At 34.4% G+C, this 20,221-nt stretch overlaps 2 protein-coding genes across 3 annotated transcripts; one reads left to right on the top strand and one right to left on the bottom strand.

Moving 5' to 3' along the window:
* Positions 1 to 872: 872 nt before the first annotated feature.
* LOC131601985 (heat shock cognate 70 kDa protein 2) lies at positions 873 to 3,172 on the bottom strand. Its single transcript, XM_058873927.1, has 2 exons — positions 2,848 to 3,172; positions 873 to 2,767 (listed from the first exon to the last, which is right to left on the bottom strand). Exons 1-2 carry the CDS (start codon positions 3,059 to 3,061, stop codon positions 1,032 to 1,034), a joined length of 1,950 nt encoding a protein of 649 aa, XP_058729910.1. The 5' UTR covers positions 3,062 to 3,172; the 3' UTR covers positions 873 to 1,031.
* Positions 3,173 to 9,612: 6,440 nt separating this feature from the next.
* LOC131601984 (inner membrane protein PPF-1, chloroplastic) lies at positions 9,613 to 14,383 on the top strand. 2 transcript variants are annotated; one of them, XM_058873926.1, is made up of 11 exons: positions 9,613 to 10,036; positions 11,644 to 11,754; positions 11,852 to 11,926; positions 12,051 to 12,111; positions 12,267 to 12,340; positions 12,436 to 12,540; positions 13,109 to 13,216; positions 13,290 to 13,393; positions 13,717 to 13,866; positions 13,944 to 14,063; positions 14,149 to 14,383. In XM_058873926.1, exons 1-11 carry the CDS (start codon positions 9,728 to 9,730, stop codon positions 14,255 to 14,257), a joined length of 1,326 nt encoding a protein of 441 aa, XP_058729909.1. In that variant the 5' UTR covers positions 9,613 to 9,727; the 3' UTR covers positions 14,258 to 14,383. The 2 variants fall into 2 exon arrangements, with proteins under 2 accessions (XP_058729909.1, XP_058729908.1); XM_058873925.1 differs by having other exon boundaries at positions 13,944 to 14,067; positions 14,150 to 14,383.
* The last annotated feature ends 5,838 nt before the right edge of the window (positions 14,384 to 20,221 follow it).

Here is a 20,221-nt window from a genome sequence, read left to right as displayed (position 1 = left end):
GATTGCAAAAGGCCTTATGACTTCATAGCAGTAAACCAAACCAATCGCTCAAATGTCGTGGAATTGGAGGGTTTTATTTTGTCTGTGTTAGCAAAGGAAGAAGCAATTGGACATAGAATAATTCGCGTAAATTAGGGTCGGAGCGGGAATGCTGTATTTTATTATTTTCTGCGCTGCGTATAGTTCGGTTATACGGATAGGTGGTGGTAATGGTGCTGCAACAGTATAATTTTGGGCTGGCTGTTAACATATATCTGCAGGATTTGGTGGTGTGAAGATTTGATATGCTGTTGTTGGTGTTCATTCTTGGTCTGGTGTTAGAACCTTTAAAGTGACAGAATTAGGTGCTATTGGAAGAACAGGGCTAGTTTTATCTTTTACTTAGCATTTGTGTATTATGTTCTGGTGTATGTATCAAACAATTCTAATATGCAGGCATTACTTATGCCTGGCTTCTAATAAAATTTATTGGCTTTTCAAAAAAAAAAAAAAAACAAAAGTAAACGTTTAACAACAAAAAAAACATAGCAAAATTATGCAAGTCCTGCAAAATCATGCAGAGGATGCTATTGGACACCCCTTCAAAACCTAAACAACTCAGTTGCATCAAACACCACCACCTTCAAACTATAGGCAAACCAAAGTCTAATTCCAGCCAACAGAGTTGAACTTTTTTTTTTCTGTAACATTGGGAATCTACCTGCTACAATTTAAAAAAAATACTTCTAAAACCAAATTGTCTCAATAAACTTCTTACAGATTTCAATTCCAACGAACCTACTCAATTGTTACCATTGAGTCAAAGAATAATTGAAACTTAGTTTATGGAACCATAACCATAAGCAATTAATCATTAAAAGAAACATGAGGAATAAAAGCTTAAACCAAGATTCACATTAAAACGGGATATAAAGGACACTTAAAAACCTAGATAAAAGTTCCATAAACTACCTAAACAAACCACATACTAAATATTATGATAATATTCAAAAGATTTCAACTCCCATGACCAAAGTTCAACTTAGTCTTGCTTAATCGACTTCCTCAATTTTTGGCCCAGCACCACTTCCACTGCCAGCAGTAGGACCATCATCATCCATGGCTCCACCAGCTTCACCACCAGCACCTTGGTACATCCTAGCAATGATAGGATTGCAAATACCTTCCAGCTCCTTCATCTTGTCTTCAAATTCATCAGCCTCTGCAAGTTGATTTCCATCCAGCCATTGAATAGCCTCCTCAATAGCATCCTCAACTTTCTTCTTATCATCAGCCGGCAACTTGGAAGCAATCTTTTCATCTTTGAGTGTGTTCCTCATGTTATAGGCGTAATTCTCAAGTGCATTTTTGGCTTCCACCTTCTTCTTGTGCTCCTCATCTTCAGATTTGTATTTCTCAGCCTCCTGCACCATCTTCTCAATCTCTTCCTTGGACAATCTACCCTTGTCATTGGTGATTGTTATCTTATTCTTCTGCCCTGTAGTTTTGTCCTCCGCAGAGACATTCAGAATACCATTGGCATCAATGTCAAAGCAGACAGTAATCTGAGGAACACCCCTTGGAGCAGGTGGAATACCAGACAACTCAAACTTGCCCAACAAATTGTTATCACGAGTCCTTGTTCTTTCTCCTTCATAAACCTGAATCAACACACCAGGTTGATTATCAGAGTAAGTCGAAAACACTTGCTCTTTCTTGGTCGGAATTGTTGTGTTCCTCGGAATCAACACAGTCATAACCCCTCCTGCAGTCTCCAAACCAAGCGAAAGAGGAGTAACATCAAGCAACAACAGATCCTGCACTTTCTCATTCCCTTCACCGCTCAAAATAGCAGCTTGAACAGCAGCCCCATAAGCCACAGCCTCATCAGGGTTTATGCTCTTGCAAAGCTCCTTCCCATTGAAGAAATCTTGCAAAAGCTGCTGAACTTTAGGAATCCTTGTAGACCCACCAACAAGAACAACATCATGGACAGTGTTCTTATCCATCTTAGCATCTCTCAAACACTTCTCAACCGGCTCCATACACTTCCTAAACAGATCCATGTTCAGCTCTTCAAACCGAGCTCGGGTAATTGTAGTGTAAAAGTCAATACCCTCAAACAATGAATCAATCTCAATAGTGGTTTGAGCTGTAGAGGAAAGTGTCCTCTTAGCCCTCTCACAAGCAGTTCTCAATCTCCTAAGAGCCCTAGGATTTCCACTAATATCCTTCTTGTTCTTCCTCTTAAACTCCTGAACAAAATGATTCACCATTCTGTTATCAAAATCCTCACCTCCCAAGTGCGTATCACCAGCAGTAGCTTTCACCTCAAAAATACCTTCCTCAATAGTCAAAAGCGAAACATCAAAAGTTCCACCACCAAGATCAAAAATAAGAACATTCTTCTCACCAGTACTCGTAGCTTTCTTATCAAGCCCATAAGCAATAGCAGCAGCAGTAGGCTCATTAATAATCCTCATCACATTCAACCCCGAAATCACACCGGCATCCTTTGTAGCCTGACGCTGCGAATCATTGAAGTAAGCAGGGACGGTAACAACAGCATTCTTAATCGTTGTACCGAGATAAGCCTCCGAGATCTCCTTCATCTTCATGAGAACCATGGAAGATATCTCTTCAGCAGAAAACTGTTTCTCTTCAGCTTTATAGTTCACCACAATCATCGGCTTGTCACCAGGACCAGGAATCACCTTGAATGGCCACAACTTCATGTCACCCTGTACCGAAACATCGCTAAATCGTCTTCCAATTAAACGCTTAGCATCTGAAAAAAAACAAATCAAAATCAGAACCATGCAAAACAGTAGAAAATCAAGTTTGAGAAGTTGATTTGAGAGTATTTACCGAAAACAGTGTTGGTAGGGTTCATGGCAACTTGATTCTTGGCAGCATCACCGATCAAGCGTTCTGTATCAGTGAACGCAACGTAAGAAGGAGTGGTTCTGTTACCTTGATCATTTGCTATGATCTCAACGCGATCATGTTGCCAGACGCCAACGCAAGAATAAGTTGTTCCTAAATCGATTCCGATTGCAGGACCTTCACCTTTTCCAGCCATAATTTCTCACAAAATCGCGTTTGTTAGTGTGAACAAGTAGAAAAAACTAAAATGAATTAAAATGAAAGTGCTTTTCTTTAGAATTTCTTTGAAACTGATATGAATTTTGGGTTGATGGAAGTGTGTTAATATAGGAGTAGTTTGATGTCTGGAATGTTCGGTATAGTGGTTTTGGGGCCGTTGGATTTGTTATTTGGACGGTAGATGTTATGGATTTTTCGAGTGTGCTCTAGGTGGTTCGAGAAATTTCTGATGATGAAACGCCACGCGTTGGATGTGGCGGTGAGTTTTCGTACTGTGCTGTTTTCTTTTTTTGATCAGTTTTCCCGCGCCATTGGCTATCGACCGTGCGTTGTATAAAACTGCCCAATAAGATTTCATTTCTGTTGTATATATCTATCTAATCTTGAGTGAAGAATTCTTACTCAAACTGATTTTAAAAAACTAAATTTTACCCAATTTCAGAATAGAAAAAAAAAACAAAAGAAAAAACAGCCAAAATGCAAACATAATACAATTGAAAAAAAAATACATGTAAGATACAAAAATACAAAAGCAAAAAACTAATAAAATAAAATGTGCGAAAATAACTTTTTTTTAGATTATTTAAAAGTAGTCTCTTAAAATACATTAAGACCATTTTAAATACAATTTTTACAAACTACTAGAGTAAATTATTTTCATTTATATCAAATATTTTTTTCCTTCTTTTGTCATAAAAACAAAAAAGTGTGTGAAAAATGTTTGACACATTTTTGCTAAGGCACTGTATAAAAAAATTTAGAGAATTTTTTTTATACTTATATATTTTCTTAGATTTCAGATGTGCATCTTCGAAAATATATTTTTCTTTAAAAATTGTGATTTCGGATATGAATATCCGAAGACATCTTTTAAAAAAAAAAATTGTTTTCGGATATGCGTATCCGAAATAACCTTATTTATAAAAAAAAAGAGTGTCTTCGGAGATGCATCTCCGAAAACTGTTGCGTTTTTTTTACAAAGCTCAAACAGACACCCCTTCACTTTTATTCTCTTCAAAACAATTTTTTTTCAAACAAACTCATTTATGCCAAGTTGCATTCAAAGGATTCTTGCTCTACAACTCGTTCTAAGCATTGATAAGCATTCAAAGCCGAATTCAATATCAACTCAAAGCTTCAACAAATTGTAAGTTTCTATAACTTTGAACTCTAACTTAGAAATGTTATTAGGGATGTTAAAAATTAGAAAAATGTTGTAGGATGTAGTTATTGTAGGTCAATGATAGTGTTTAGTTGGTAAAAATTGGATTTTGATTGAGTTATGGCAAGAAGTGGTGGTCTGCCAAAAATGCACTCCATAGATCTCTTACACACTGAGCGAAATTCCATTTTTGCCCTCTGCTTCCGTAGATGCACTTCCGGAAGCACCCCATTTATCCAAAAAAATTGATTTCTTCCGTAGGCACATCTACGAAAGTATAATAAACTAGTATATATGAGGAAAAAATACACATAATAAACCAGTTCAGGGATTGTCCCGTAGGTACACCTACAGAATGGCTTAGCGCCACATATTCCGTAGATGCATCTACGGAAGTGTCTGATATAGTTTGAACCAGCATGATCACTCCCCCATTGTTTCATTTCTTCAAACTCTCCATATTCCACATCCTAAAAACACTACATCATAAATACCTTATTTCACTCCAAGACTCAAACTTTTTGGTGCAACAAATCAAAGGGAGCAAGAGGAGTCTAAATTTCAGGTAAATATCCATCTTCAACCACTACATTGTTCACATTATGCAACTAATTTCTGTGAAAAAAGTTACGTTGTGTCATACCCCAAAATTTTCCCATCTCATTTCACCTTTCAAAACTCATACCAAAGTTCAAAACTCAAGAGCACACTCTCCTAGACAATGACCTCCTGAATTAAGGTTTTGAATTCTCTGAAGAAAATGAATGAATCAAGGTTTCCAAGGGATTTTATAAGGCTTATACTATTTCAAATTATCCCCATGACAGAGTTCAAGCTTCAATTCCAAAGATTACTCAGTCAATTGCTCAGATAGTCAACAATCGACTAGTTTGACCTAAAAGTCAAATATGGTCAAAGTACAGTCAAAATTCCTGATTTTTTGTCAACATCCTTATTTTGAAGTATCATTCATCATTTGATCAATGATTGATCATGATTCATCAAGGAAAGTTCAGAAATCAACAAAACTCAAAGTTTCTAGATTAGGGTTTTTTGACCTAAAGTCAACTGAACTTTGATCAGCCATAACTTTCACATGGAACATTAAAAATTTTCCATCCAAATCTAATTTTGAAGGAAATTGAATTCCCTACAAATTTGTCTCTCACATTCCAAGGCTAGAAATGCTTCATTTGAGAGGTATGGATCAAAAGATTATAGGTCCTTTTTGAAAGTCAACCAAAAGCAGTTTTTTGTCAAAGCCCATATCATCAAGATAAAATCCCCAAATTGAAAAAAGGTTCCAAAGTGGCATGTAGAGGACATCTTGAGGTTTTCAAAAAGTCCTAGAACTCCTCCATATCTTAAAAATTGAGGGAGATATGCCTTGTCAAAGTTGGACCATTTTAAGAGAAAAAATGCAAAGTAAAAGGCTTCAAAATGGATTTCTTTGAAAATAAGTCCTCAAGTTTTTAAGATCCAATCTTTGTCCTCATGATATTTAGGGCCCCATATCCAATGCCACGAATTTTTGGTTTAATATTCATATTTTTATTGAATTTAATTCATGAAAAAATATAATATAAATCAAATAATGTGAAAAATATTAAGAGGATTTGTTTTGATTCTACTTCCACTTGATTCCAATCATCAAATATACCATATAATAATTCAAAATTCTTGCAAAGAAGATTGGATGAAGAAAGATTGAAATTGAGCTATTTTAGAAACTTTTAAAATTATATTTCCAATCAAATTTCAATCAAAGATTCAAAGGGATTTTTTTCAGTTTTCATTGACCTAATCCTTCTCCTATAAGTACATAACTTGCACAGATCATTGGGGTACGAAAATTCTGCCTCAAGAACCCTAATCAAAGTTCATAAAACTCAAGAAAAAGTTGAATTCGTTCTTGCTGATTGATATCGATTCAAAGAGTTTTGAAGGTCCAAACATACTCCTAAAGCATCACTGAACGTGTTCAGATCATCACCAAGCCTTGAAGCATCAAGAACACGCTCACAAAACCCCACGGTTTGCGTTTTTAAAAAACCCTTCGATTTCAATAATTCATGCATCATTTACATGTTTTAATTGCATATTTCTGTTTGTTATGATGTCTTGAATAATTCTGGAGTTTTAATTTGATTATTATGTGCGTATATGAGGATCCACCATGTTAGGGTTCACGAGCTTTAAATTGGGGCTTTGTGTTTAAGGCAAAATTAGGTGAAATCGAAGGGATTTTTGGACTCAGGACATCTGGACGATCGTATCCATGGGGTCGCGAAATATTTTTGTGTTGTTTTGTGGGCTTTACGATTTTGCAGGTGTAATAGACGCAAGCTTTTACAGCTAACATGGAAAAGCGCTATAAAAGATAGGTTGCAGAACGTCAAATGAAGAAGATGATTGTGTGTCGTCGTCCTATTGGCAGGGAAGGGCGCGCGAAATTTTTTTAAACCAGAAGGATCTGGTGCTATAAGACTCATATACGTACAATGCTCCCTCAGCGCTCACTCATTGGATCACCCTGGCCTCAGATCCAACGCTCTGAAGCAAGCGGTCTACCATGCACTTCCACAAGCGTGCCACGCCTAATCAAAGCTAAGTATTTTTTTAATTTTTTTTATTTCTTTTTATTTATTACATAATTGTTTGTATTTGTTTTCTTTTTCTTTATTTCTTTTTTCCCTTTTTCTTATTAAATTATCTTTAATCAAATAATATAATATTTTGACAAATATTTTTTTTATCGAAAACTCGACTTTTTTATCATCTCATCAATTATTTTTTTTTTTAATATTAAAGATTCCAATTTTTGCCTATACTTTTAATTGATTAGTTAATTAGGATTTAATCCCGTAATTATTTAATTATCATATTTTATCGAACATTCGATTTCCTTAACCTTTAATGATTATTTAAAAAATATTAAAATCATTTATTTTACATATTTTGTTTAAACCAATTGCTTTAAACCTGGTTTGTTTTAATCAATTAGGGTTTGTAGATCTGTAATCAATTAGGGTTTATCGACCTCGTAACACAACATTCAGTATTACAAAACATCAATTCAGGTTAAATCGACACGAACAAATTTTCTTTTGCAACAACATTACATTGACAGAGCCATGATCAACTCCCTTATTGATTTCAAAAACATCACAATAAACAATGCTAACACAGACAACAAACAACACCAAACACAATAGTAATTTCAGCTACCCAAAATCCCACATATCATTTATCATAATCTCGGTTATAGAGTTGAACTCCATCCTTACCTTGGATTAAAGGTCACCCTAAAATTCTCCGATTGAAATTCTCAACCTTGCCTCTATGTTGCAGCTGCTACGTATCCTCTCCAAACTCTTGGCTTTTATTTTTCTTCTGCTAACCTAATTCTTTTACTGATATTTCAAGGTTATATATTTCCTCTAATTCTAATTAACTAATTGTTTACGGTGATTTCCGGTAAACAACCGCTAGTCTTCCAAACTATAATAAATATGATTTGGTTACTCGCAGGATCGACTAGATTGATCCTAGGACATAGTCAAAAAGATTGTTATTGATGGTCATTCGAACCATATCTATGATTCATCTTGTCAATAAGAATTACTTCGAACGAAACAAACAAAATTAGCAATCACTTCGTTATACACGTGAGTATAACTTCAGCGAAAGGTAAGTCAAGATAAAATATGAGACAAAACTGTAAAAGTGCAGAAATCTTAAAGTGCAGAAATGTTAAATACTTCAAAGATAAATGACATGAAAATAATGAGTACGAAAACGTGAATGGCAAGAAGTAAATGGCAAGAAGTAAATGGCAAGAAGTAAATGGAATGCAATAATATTGAAAGATACTTGAAAATAAAGGGAAAATACACATGTATTAAAATGGTGGTGTCATACGTACATTTCTCAGCGAACTCTTTCTCTTTAACACTTGATACTTGAGTAATATGTGAGTGATTTGTACAAAATGAACACACTGAATCCTAACATTAGAACCCTTATTTATACTAGTTTCGACCTTAACGGTCCTACGCTAATCTAATGCCACGTTTCTCATGAGAATCCTCGGAAAGCCATCTGTCTCTGGACAGTTATGAAAACTTCTTCGAATTTCAAATCCTCCTTCGACGCGTGGCAATATAACTTAACATTAAAATACCACGGAAATACACTAAGCATCAGTACTTAACATATTTCGTAAAATTTGTCTAAGTCTCGAAGATATACACTCCTACTAGCTTCAGCATTCACTATCTTCGTTATAACTTAGAAATCTTCGTTCTCGAAGCATGGCCATCAGGAGCCATTTTTATCTTCAAAGATGGTCATCAGTAACCATCCTTCCTTCGATTTTTTATCCTTCGAAGGACCATGTTTGCAAAACGAAATCTTCAGCTAACACTAATATAATGGAAACACTATTTTTCTGTTATTCCTAATGGGCTTAATTCTACCCTCCCACATTTCTACTGCTGACACAACAACTAGTCCATTTAATAATTAGTCTAATTTAATCTAATATTATTTCTACGATTAAATCGACTAATCAATCAACCAACCACACGACAACTTAAATCGACATATTGAAATCTCAACAATTCACGACAATTAATAGAAAATAAGTTAATTAAATAATTAATTAATTACGGGCGTTACACTTAGAACAAGGGCCTCGTCTGAGACCGGAGAAAAGGAACGTTGGTGGATGAAGTGGACGACGACGTTGATTCCGTTCTAATGATGCATGAATCATATGACATTGTTTTAACTGTTGTAATTTCTTAGATCTCTTAGTTTTCTTAATTTTCTGTTGGAAATTTCGATGTATCTTTTAATCAATGTCGATTTTAATCAATGAATAGATTTTTTATCATTACAAATGTTGTTGTTTTGGTTTTCAGAGTCTGTATTTGTTCCGTGGATGCATCTACGGAAGTATTCCGTATGTGTATCTACGGAACAAAGCAACGTTAAACAAAAAAAAGTGCTTTCGAAAATACATCTACGGAAGCACGTGAACATTTGCTATTTCAGTGGTGCGTAAGAGACTCGTGGAGTAGGATGGAAAATTGTCGAATATTATAGTTAAATAGTAATTTTTTGATACATTATAATTACTTACAAAATGGTAAATACTTTAAATATTTTTTTTAAATGGACAAAAATGATTGACCATATAGTTTATAAACCTCCTTAACAAAATTGCAACGCAAGAAGCATATAACCGGTAATATTCTTATGACGTGTCACTCAACCGCTGGCTGAAAATCCACCACTAACCATATCGTGCACCTTGTCTCTACCTCGCAAAAAATTAAACAAATTTGGATAATAATAATAAATTAATAACAATATTTCAGAAAGAAAAAAAAAGAATATCCTCTCATCTCTATTCTGTGACGAGAAGCTCAAGCCTTGAAGCCTGAAGCGTCTCGCACAAAAACCTTCTCATCATCCATGGCGAAGACACTGATTTCTTCTCCATCATTCATCGGAACTCCACTTCCTTCACTTCATCGTAGTTTCTCCCCGAATCGCACCAGGCTGTTCACCAAAGTTCAATTCAGTTTGCACCAAATTCCTCCAATTCAATCCCTAAGTCATTCGGTTGACTTGTCCGGAATCTTCGCTAGAGCTGAAGGTTTACTTTACACGCTCGCTGATGCTACTGTTGCGGCGGATGCTGTTAGTTCTACTGATGTTGCGGTGCAGAAGAGCGGTGGTTGGTTTGGGTTTATTTCTGATGGAATGGAGTTTGTTCTCAAGGTAATTTTCGTAACTCGCGTGCTCTTTAGTTTTTAGGTCGTGTTTGGGTGAACAAGTTAGTTAAGCTTTTATTATTATATAAATTTTGTTTATAAGCTGTTTTTACAATAAAGTTATACCGTTTTAATAAGCTATAAGGTATAAGTGTAACTGTGTTAGTAATAAGCTGTATTCATAATCTACTCTGAATAAATGAAAACAGCTTATGAATATGTCCAAAGCTCTCCCTAACCGTTACAAATGCTTATGCACTCTGTAAGACTATGCTCTTACTATATAAGGATTATGTCGCCTTTGTCAAGATTGAGAGCCTTCAAATTCACGGAATTCGTATTCTTTGGGCAGTTTAGCTTGCTTATATCATAAGATATGCTCTGTCATCGAGTTTTACTTAGCAGTATGTATGGTTTTAGATTGTGGTTGAGATATAGTTGCATCTGTTGCAGTTGTGATGCCTATTGCAGTTGTTGCGGTGTGAATTTATTTTTTATAAGCATAAGTATAATTTATTAGTTATCTTATACATCTCCTATCTCCTATTTCATATCTAAAATATCATATCTACCCCCTTATCAACTCTCCATCCCTTTAAATCTCTAAGTACCCTGCAATCTATGATACAAAGAAGGAAGCTAGAAAGATAGTTTTTGTGAATACTACATAGTTTATTGCGGACTTGCGGTCTAATATGGTGTGATGTAGCCATTGCGCAGATATGTTGCCGTTCGTTACATGTGATTTATAATTTAATTTACAATCACACTGCAATTGCGGTCTAATGTGGCCGCAGGCACCGCCACAACAGAATATTGCAGCCTGATCACAAGATGCAGTCCACAATTTTAAATCATGTTTAGAAGAGTAAATAGTTGATTTTTAATGAACTTTACATGGGGATGATGTTAAGGCTATTAAGTTCTAGGTCACTTCTTATCCTAAATGATGTTTTGCAGGGGAAGTGTTCAATGTTATGGACCGACTCTGAACTCTATAACCTTTCTCTTCATCTCTCTCTATATTTGGTCTCTTTCATGATTCTCCTTCCATTCTATACATCACTCTCTCTCTCTCATTTTATCACAATTTTGCCTAAAGTTATCATACCCTTTGCAGTCCAAAGTTAGAGAATCTAAATCTCAACACCAACACATAGAAGCTTGTAATAATTTGATTAAATAAAATAATTGAACGTAATCATATGTGTTGATGTTGTGTCGATGTTAGATACCTGAGACATATCGGATACTTAACACAAGTTTTAATTTGAAGTGCCGGTTCTACTTAGATTAATGACTTGCTATTTATTATCTGCTATTAATTCTATTAAACAAGTTAAATATTTGATGCTTTTTGTTATAAGGAAAGATATGCTTGGAAATGGAAAGAATAATGCTATTTGTTTAGAATGTATTTCTAGTTTATACCCTTTTGTTTTACTGTTAATATGTAATTTAACCACAAAAGGAAAGTAAAGCTACCTAATAAACGCTACACGTTTCTGTAATTTTTTTTTGGAGGATTGGATTTTCAGTTCAGAAATGTTTTGCTTATTGTTACCCAATCACTTGTGCTTTAGATGTCATATTACTCTTTTCTTTTGTATTCAGGTGTTAAAGGATGGTTTATCTACCGTGCATGTGCCTTACTCGTACGGATTTGCTATTATATTACTCACTGTTATTGTTAAGGCAGCTACACTTCCTTTGACAAAGCAACAGGTAATACAAATCACAGCAATTTTTTTTGGCAAATTTACTGAAATTCAACACACTATATCTCCGTAAATGAAATTCTGACTTTATTTAGTACACGTAGGTTGAATCAACCCTAGCTATGCAAAACCTTCAACCTAAAATTAAGGCCATTCAAGAAAGATATGCCGGCAATCAGGTAAGGGGTGTTGTTGTTTATTACTTATTAATCATCCAATTTAATCTCATGTAAATATTGATTTGTACCTTATAATAATATCATGGTCGTTTCTAAACACTTAATTCATTGCTCCTATTTCAAGGAAAGAATACAACTTGAGACTTCAAGGCTATATACCCAGGCTGGGGTTAACCCGTTGGCAGGTACATTTTTATCTTACTGTCGTCTTTATCATTTTCTTCTTCTCAATACTGGTTCTGTATAATAATGCTTTGACATGTGATAATATGATTCCAAAACACCTGCATTATTGTAACTGGAATGTGCTTATAGAAGATGATTTCATCATTTTGTATAGGTTGTTTACCAACTTTGGCTACTATTCCAGTCTGGATTGGTCTATACCAAGCTTTATCTAATGTGGCAAATGAGGTAATTAATGGAATAAACTATTGTAATTTGAGATTTTGATAGACAAATTTCAAATACATAATTTTCCCTAACTATTGAAAACTTTTAATTTGAAGGGACTGTTAACAGAAGGTTTCTTATGGATCCCTTCTCTGGGTGGTCCCACTAGCATTGCTGCTAGACAAAGTGGATCCGGAATTTCTTGGCTTTTTCCGTTTGTGGTAAGTAAGTTATCCTTTGTTCATAAGCGAAATAGTTATATTTGCATTTTGCTCTATTCACCAGAACATGTACCAGTATGCTCTAAGGGAGCATTTAGGTAAACTACTTAATTAAACATTTATTCACAAACACTTGTCATATTTGAGCTATGTATAAGTTGTTTCTACCATCCAAATGCAAATGGAGCTCGGTGTTTATTAGTTTTAGGAACTTGGAAAACAACATTATGTCTTTAGTACTTCTTCTCTTTGATTGATGCTCTTTTCCCCCTTTCTTTCTTTTTTCAAGAAAAAAGTTTTCTTTTCATTTTTTTTTTGTGGTTGGTGGGGGTGTTAGCTTTCACTTCCATCTTTATATCTGCATGGATAATAGCATTTATTGTTCGTAAATCATGATAACATAAATTAATGCACAAAATGGAGTAATGATGGTAATGTTATAGATGAAAATTGCTCTGCTACTGCAGTCATTTATCAAGAGGAAATAGGTGGTAAACTTTGTAAGTTGATTTTATGCTTTTTTGCTGTTATACAATATCATAACAAACAACTGTTAATTGTTATGCAGGATGGCCATCCACCTTTGGGTTGGCAAGACACTGCAGCATATCTTGTTTTACCTATTCTTCTTATTGTTTCTCAATATGTTTCGATGGAAATTATGAAACCCCCTCAGGTGAGCATGTCGGTTATCCTTCTCTTTCAATTTTATTCTTACAAGGCAGTCCTAACTTGCTTTTTTTTGACAGACAAATGATCCTAATCAAAAGAATACACTTCTTATTTTCAAGTTTCTCCCACTCATGATCGGCTACTTCTCATTATCTGTCCCATCAGGACTAACAATTTACTGGTTAGTATTTTACCAACTATATATCAATGGACTCCTTTCTAGTTATTAAGTTCCTATTTTTTACTTTTCTTATTTTTGCTACAACTTCATACATTCTGTGTTTTATAATGGGTAAGAATTATATTTATCTTCTATTCTATAAGCAATTCAAATTTGGTCAGAAAGTCTACTTTAAGTATCCATACAATTAACTCTTCTTTGTTTCAGAAACCATTTCTTTGATATGACTGCCTAATATGTATATCAGCTACAACAACATTGTCTGTATGCTGAGAAAAAAAAAACAATTTAGTTGCTGATTGATTTTCCATTCCTTTTGCTAGGTTTACAAATAATGTCCTTAGCACAGCTCAACAAATATGGTTGCGCAAACTAGGAGGTGCAAAGCCCGCTGTTGATGAAAATGCTGGTGGAATTATTACTGCTGGACGAGCTAAGAGATCAGCTTCTAAGCCAGAAAAGGGTGGTGAAAGGTCAGTGTCTTATGGTACAAGTTGCAGCCTCGGTCTTTCAATCCCTCTTATGCTTACCACAAATTGGTGATCCACAGGTTTGCACAGTTAAAAGAAGAGGAGAAGAAGAAAAAGCTACTTAAGGCACTCCCAGTGGAGGAAGTTCAGCCTTTGGCGCCTGCATCTGCTTCCAATGATGTCTCAGATGTAGAAAACAACAAGGTAAATATTCAACTTCAAAAGTTTCCTGGTCACAAATTGTATACTCTACCGAAGAACACCAAGCTAATCAAACTTTATACAGGAACAAGAAGTTACAGAAGACTCGAACACTTCTAAAATTAGCAAAGAGGCTCAAAGTTTTTCTAGGGAAAGAAGAAGTAAGCGTTCAAAGCGGAAGCCTGTTGCATGATAGTGGACCTCATACAATTGTTTGTAGTTTATAGTAAGTTTTGTATATGTCAACAGTTTGTACCATTTTTGGGTTGACAATTTTATTGAATATGTTATTTAATTATGCAAAATATCTTTTGTTTCATTTAAGTTCCACCTATTAGCAAAATAACATTGTCCTTTAACACATTCCTACTTTCTTACTATCAAGGATTTCTTGATGGAAACATATAACACTAATGAAAATTATCAATTGAAAACAAATTTGGAAGCTTGACATGAGTGTACGTTTACCTTGCATCTTGGGATGGATATTTCTCTGGTATGTAGATCAAGTAAACGGTAATCTTTTGTACGACTATGTTTGAAACCTGCCAGCCAATATACATCCGCTAGCTCGAGGGTCTAATTTAAAAGGTAAAAGAAGCAATTAAAGATTTCGAGATCAAGGAATGTGGGTGGCTTGGTTATGTAGTGCCTCAAATGGTCATTATTTATGGTGAAGTATTATAGATGATGATAGGTTAATCTGATGTATAACATGGCTAAGGGTATGTTTTATTATTCAAATAAAGGGAGAAATTTTAAAGGGATTACTCATCAACCCTAGGGAAAAATCAATACAGTACCTAAAATTTGAAAGTTAAACTTTAGACTCAGGCCAAGGAAAAGAGCTGAAACAAACTGGAGGTTATTTTTCATATTTTGTATGGAAGTTAATTTTCGGAATTCTCTGCACCAGAAACAATTGCAGAAAGGAAGAACAAAATAAGTTAACATAAATCTTTGTCATGACATATATAAAAGGTGTAACATTACATAGATTATTGTTAATGTAAACTTAACATTATATTTCATCATCTAGAGATGGTTGAGGACATTTCATCATCTTTAGAATATCTTCGATCGATCTTTCTATTGTCATATCCACATCGGTTGGACTTTTTGTTTCATAACAGTGAAATGCACTTCTCATAATAGTTAAATATTCATCTGTCTTCAGCTCAAACTTGCCGAACAATATCTTCTCTTCCCTTCAACTCAAATATATTATTAGATAAAGACTAAAATGCATCCAAACATGTGTCACAAACTAAATCTATATCTATGGGCGGTTATGCCTTTCACCTTTGCTTATTTTATTCTCTTTCGATCTTGCTTCACTTGGAGAATTCTTCAATTCCATAAAAAAATTTGTCCAATCAAATTTCAGTTTCAAAAAACTTAAACAAAATGTAGTGATTTTTAAAGTCACCCAATACATATAATGCGTCCGGTTGGATTTTGAGGTGGACCACTCCTAGGTGAAAAATGTTTTTGAGAAGCCATATCCTGTGAAATCAATACACACCCTATTATATGCACTTGCTATAAGATAACCCATTTTAGGGAATTACACCTTTTTTTCTTCGGTGTCAGACTACTAACACAAGGAATAAGAGATGCAAGAATTGCATCGATATGTTCTTTTTTCCTGGATAATGTTATGTATGATTCATTTTGCGTCTTCAACTTTTTGAGTAGTTGTTGGTGGACAAGTGTATAAATCTTATTTATTTTACCGAGCAAAGCTGAAACAACACGATAACAACATTTACCATCACCCTTAATATCTACAACCTGTTCAATGTATTTGTGCATACAAATCGACATCTCTTCTATGTGTTTGATTTTTGGTAAAGGTGGTGAAGGAGATGGTTTGCTAACATGAGCACCTTTGAAAATATTTTTTTTAGATTTTGAAGTTAGAGAATTCAAAAAATGTGTGTGAACATGTTCTTAATAGGAAGGAGTCCGCTTTCTTGAATTGTCACTCTGTGTTGGTTTAAACTTCTTAGGAGTTTTGAAACAAGTTTGTTCTACATCTACAATCCTTAAGTTTTGATGATAATAAATTATAAAGAATAATTTTGTACACTAATTGTTTCATTAAGTGTGCAGAATTTTTAGATGAACAAATCAGACTCTAAACGAAGCAAACTTTGAACAAAGCAGAATTTGAATAAGAACAAAGCAGACCCCGAACAAATTAGACTAAGAAAAAAAGTAGAATATGAATATGGACAAATCTGGATAAAGCATGTTCTGGACTCTGAACACAAAGACACTGAACTCTAGACAATCAAAGTTGAAATACGAAAAATTGTGCATATGATAGTCAATCATCTGGATAATCAAGACAACGCCTCTGCATGAAACAATCCATATTCACTCTGATAACTCAAGGTTCATTTTCTTTAGACTCTGAAGTCTAAATCTACGTGGCTCTAAACTCTGATCAAGTTTCAAAATCATCTCAAATACGAAGCCAATGATTGAGAGAACAATAATTGAAAGAATATTCTTGGAGATAGTACATTTAAGCGGAAAAATCAAATATTCCTTAAAAAGGACAAATATCCTAGTATTCTTAAAGGATTTTACTACCAACGAATCTCCATATTTTGCGGCTCAAGCTCACACCACTTAGGGGTGTTCATTGGTTCGGGCAAATCCGAACCAAATCGGAATCCAAACTAAACCATTGTATTTGGTTCGGGTATTTTTTTTTTAGTTCAGGCAAAAATCGAACCAAACCAACGAAACCCAATGTTAAATGGTTAGGGCATCAAATTTCCAAAACTTTATCCGTGAGCCTGTCTATCAGAACCAACCATAACTAATTTGTATAATTTACATCATAAATATCATGGAAACTAGTATAAAGTATTCAACTTCAAGAAGAAAAAATAAAATTCCATTTGTGATATTCACAATCTATATGGAGAAACGAAAAAATTAGGGATTTTATATTATTATTGAAATTTAGTTGATATAAATTAGATATTTTTAAAAATACTTGTGCATATTTGTTTTTAGTGTATCCGATTAATCTAACCCAAACTAACCCATTATTTTTCGATTTTGTTCAGTTTGGGCTTTACCGCAAAAATATGAAAATCCGATCTAAATCAATTCATATATTTTTTATTGGTTTGGGCATCCAATTCTCTCAAAACCGAACCAAACCGGCCCGCAAACACCCCTAACACCACTACTACAACTGTGAAATTGATGAAGTTTTCATTTCATCTCTCCAAAGGTACTATTAATCATCTTCCAATTTCATCCTCCAACGATAATATTCATCATCTATTCAAAGAGGACAAGGAAATTTGAACAAAAAGAATCAAATAGACAACATTGCAAAGAGAATTGAAAAATAAAATCTCTGTGTGAAACGAGAAGAAGCAAACAGAACAAGAAGATAAACAACAAACACATCAATCACTACACTTAGAGTTTTTCATTGTATTTTTTTTAAGTGTAATGTTTGAAATTCACATTGTGTATTCTCTTGTTTAGAAGCATAATTGTAAACACACAATATTTGTATTGTAACTCTGATTGAATTTCCTGAGGGACTAGCTTTAGTTTGTAGCCTCAAGAAGCCATTTACATTTTGTTTTTGAGTTTGTATTCCTTGAGGGACTAAGTGTAGTCCATAGCCTCGTTAAGTCATTGACGGTTGGTATTTGAGTTGTAATCTGATTGATTAGTGAATTAAGTCCTTATTGAGAAGACGATATCACTTTGAGGAGTAGACTATATTAACTTAGTTAACAGTGAACCAATATAAAAATCCTTGAGTATTTTTTATGACTGTTGAGTTTGTCTTCGGGTCCGCAAAAAGTTATCATATTAGAAACCTAATTCAACCTCCCTTTCTTGTGTTTCTTGAACCTTCAATTGGCATCACAACTCCGATTCTAATATTGACTGTATTGTGTCCAACACTTAATCGTGTTAGATAAAGATCCATTTTTTTAAACACAATATGGCATCCTCTAGCAACAATGATTAAGATCATTATTCTGTTAAACCTCCAATATTTGATGTAGAAAAATTTGACTTCTGGAAGGATATAATTGAAATTTTCTTTCTTGGATATGATGCAGATCTATGGGAAATGGTAATGAAAGGTTACTTACATCCTATGGATTCAAATGGTACAAAGCTTGAACGAAGCAAGATGAATGATCAACAAAAGAAGGATAATAAAAATCATCATAGATCGAAAACAATTTTGTTGAATGCTATTATTTATAATGAGTATGAGAAGATTACAAATAAATACTCAACTAAGTCTATATTTGATTCTTTGAGGATGACTCATGAAGGAAATGAGCAAGTAAAGGAAATCAAGGCTCTAGCCTTGATCTAGAAATATGAAGCTTTCAAAATAGAAGAAGATGAAACTATTGAGGATATGTTCTCAAGGTTTCAAACTCTTATTGCTGGTTTGAAAGTTTTAAACAAGGGCTACACCACTGCAAAACATGTAAAGAAAATCATCAGAAGCCTGCCAAAAAAATGGAGGCCAATGGTGACAACACTCAAGGTGTTAAAAGATCTTAATATCATAACTCCGGAAGAGATTTTAAGCTCTCTAAGGAGTCATGAGATTGAGTTGGAAGAGGATGATCCTTACAGGAGTGAGAGGTATGTGGATCTGAAGTCTAAAGGAAAACTTGAAAAGGTTAAAGCTCTTCAAGCTGAAGAAGAAGAGTCTGAAGAAAGTTCTGATGAAGAGGACGAGTTGTCTCTAATATCGAGAAGGGTCAACCGACTCTGGAAGCAAAGAGAGAATAAGTCAGAGGCTATAAAAGGATAGATGGATGTTTTGAGTTAACATTTGGATAGAAGAAATCTGGAGCTGACAAGGAGGTCATCTGCTATGAGTGCAAAGAGCCTGCCCATTACAAAAATGAGTGTCCCAAACTCAACAAATAAAAGCCTAAAAAGAAATTCTTCAAAAAGAAGAAAAAGGTTATGATGGAAACATATGATGACTTGCAATCTTTTTGAATATGACTATGAAGAAGAACAAGCTAACATGGCATTTATGGCCAACCCTGAAGCCTTTGAACCAAAATCAGATTCAGACACTGAAGAGGTATTTTCTCATCTAACTCGTTTTGAACTTGAATTATCTTTAGCTGAAATTCTCGAAAAGAGTCAGAGACTCCAGAAAAGATACAAGAATCTGAAACAGATTCATGTAGTTGATTCTGAAGCCCATAATGAGATGATAAAAGAAAATTATATTTTAAAAGAGAAAATTAATTGTTTGGAAAAAGAAAAATTCGCTCTCAAAAGCATGAGTGAAAAAATTGAAAAAGAAATTCTTTTAGAAGCTCCTATGGATTCTGAATGTGTTTCAAAGAAATATGAAACATCTTTTCAACAATTTCTGACAAGAAACGTAGATAGAAGCAAGATGGCTTTCATGATATATGAAGTAAGTATAAATGGAAGAAAAGGTATTGGTTATATTCCACCAAGGAACTCTATGTCTGATTCTCAACCAAAAGAAATGTTGATAAAACCAAACGCTCTTTATTCTCATTTCACTTATGGTCACACATGATATCTATTATGCACAAAGACACTGGGTTGATAAGAGGATTGCAAAGAAGTGAGTCAAAAGGATTGCTCTTTATTTTTCAGTTGTAAAAGGAAAAATAACATCTATAAAATCAAACTTTCTGATTTAGAAAAATAAAATGTTAAGCTGGCCACCAGAGCGTCCTCCAGCTCCTAGGACTCTTACACTTCTTTAAACCTCTTCTTTAATTCGACCTTATTTTACTCGAAAGAATCAGACACCTTAAATAAATCCTGACACAACACGATGGTATTCATCAAGTGAGTACCAATGTGTTGAATTAACTTTTGGGCACCTACTGATTTAACCTTCTCGATGTCTCCATCATCATTAAGATGGTCGTGCAAAAATTGTAAGCCATCAAAAGAGGAGTCCTAGAACCTAAAATCAGAAGGATGAGAAGTAGAGTCCCCGGCAATAGTGCCAGAAGAAGAACCATCCAAAAACCATCTAGCTCGTCGTCCTAAATCATTTGTGACACCTCGACGCAAATGACTTTCCCATGGTTAATTTTCTTCTTCTTTTGAAGGGGAGGACATGAGCTTCAGTAGAGAT

This window comes from Vicia villosa, linkage group LG5, assembly GCF_029867415.1.
Source record: "Vicia villosa cultivar HV-30 ecotype Madison, WI linkage group LG5, Vvil1.0, whole genome shotgun sequence".
Taxonomy (NCBI): Eukaryota; Viridiplantae; Streptophyta; class Magnoliopsida; order Fabales; family Fabaceae; genus Vicia; species Vicia villosa.
This window is presented reverse-complemented; position numbering and strand designations above follow the sequence as displayed.

Coding starts and splice junctions, on each gene's coding strand:
- LOC131601984 (XM_058873925.1), top strand. CDS start 9,728: ATGGCGAAGACACTGATTTCTTCTCCATCATTCATCGGAACTCCACTT. Junction 11,755..11,851: donor TTCCTTTGACAAAGCAACAG/GTAATACAAATC, acceptor TAGTACACGTAG/GTTGAATCAACCCTAGCTAT. Junction 11,927..12,050: donor AAAGATATGCCGGCAATCAG/GTAAGGGGTGTT, acceptor TCCTATTTCAAG/GAAAGAATACAACTTGAGAC.
- LOC131601985 (XM_058873927.1), bottom strand. CDS start 3,061: ATGGCTGGAAAAGGTGAAGGTCCTGCAATCGGAATCGATTTAGGAACA. Junction 2,768..2,847: donor CCCTACCAACACTGTTTTCG/GTAAATACTCTC, acceptor GTTTTTTTTCAG/ATGCTAAGCGTTTAATTGGA.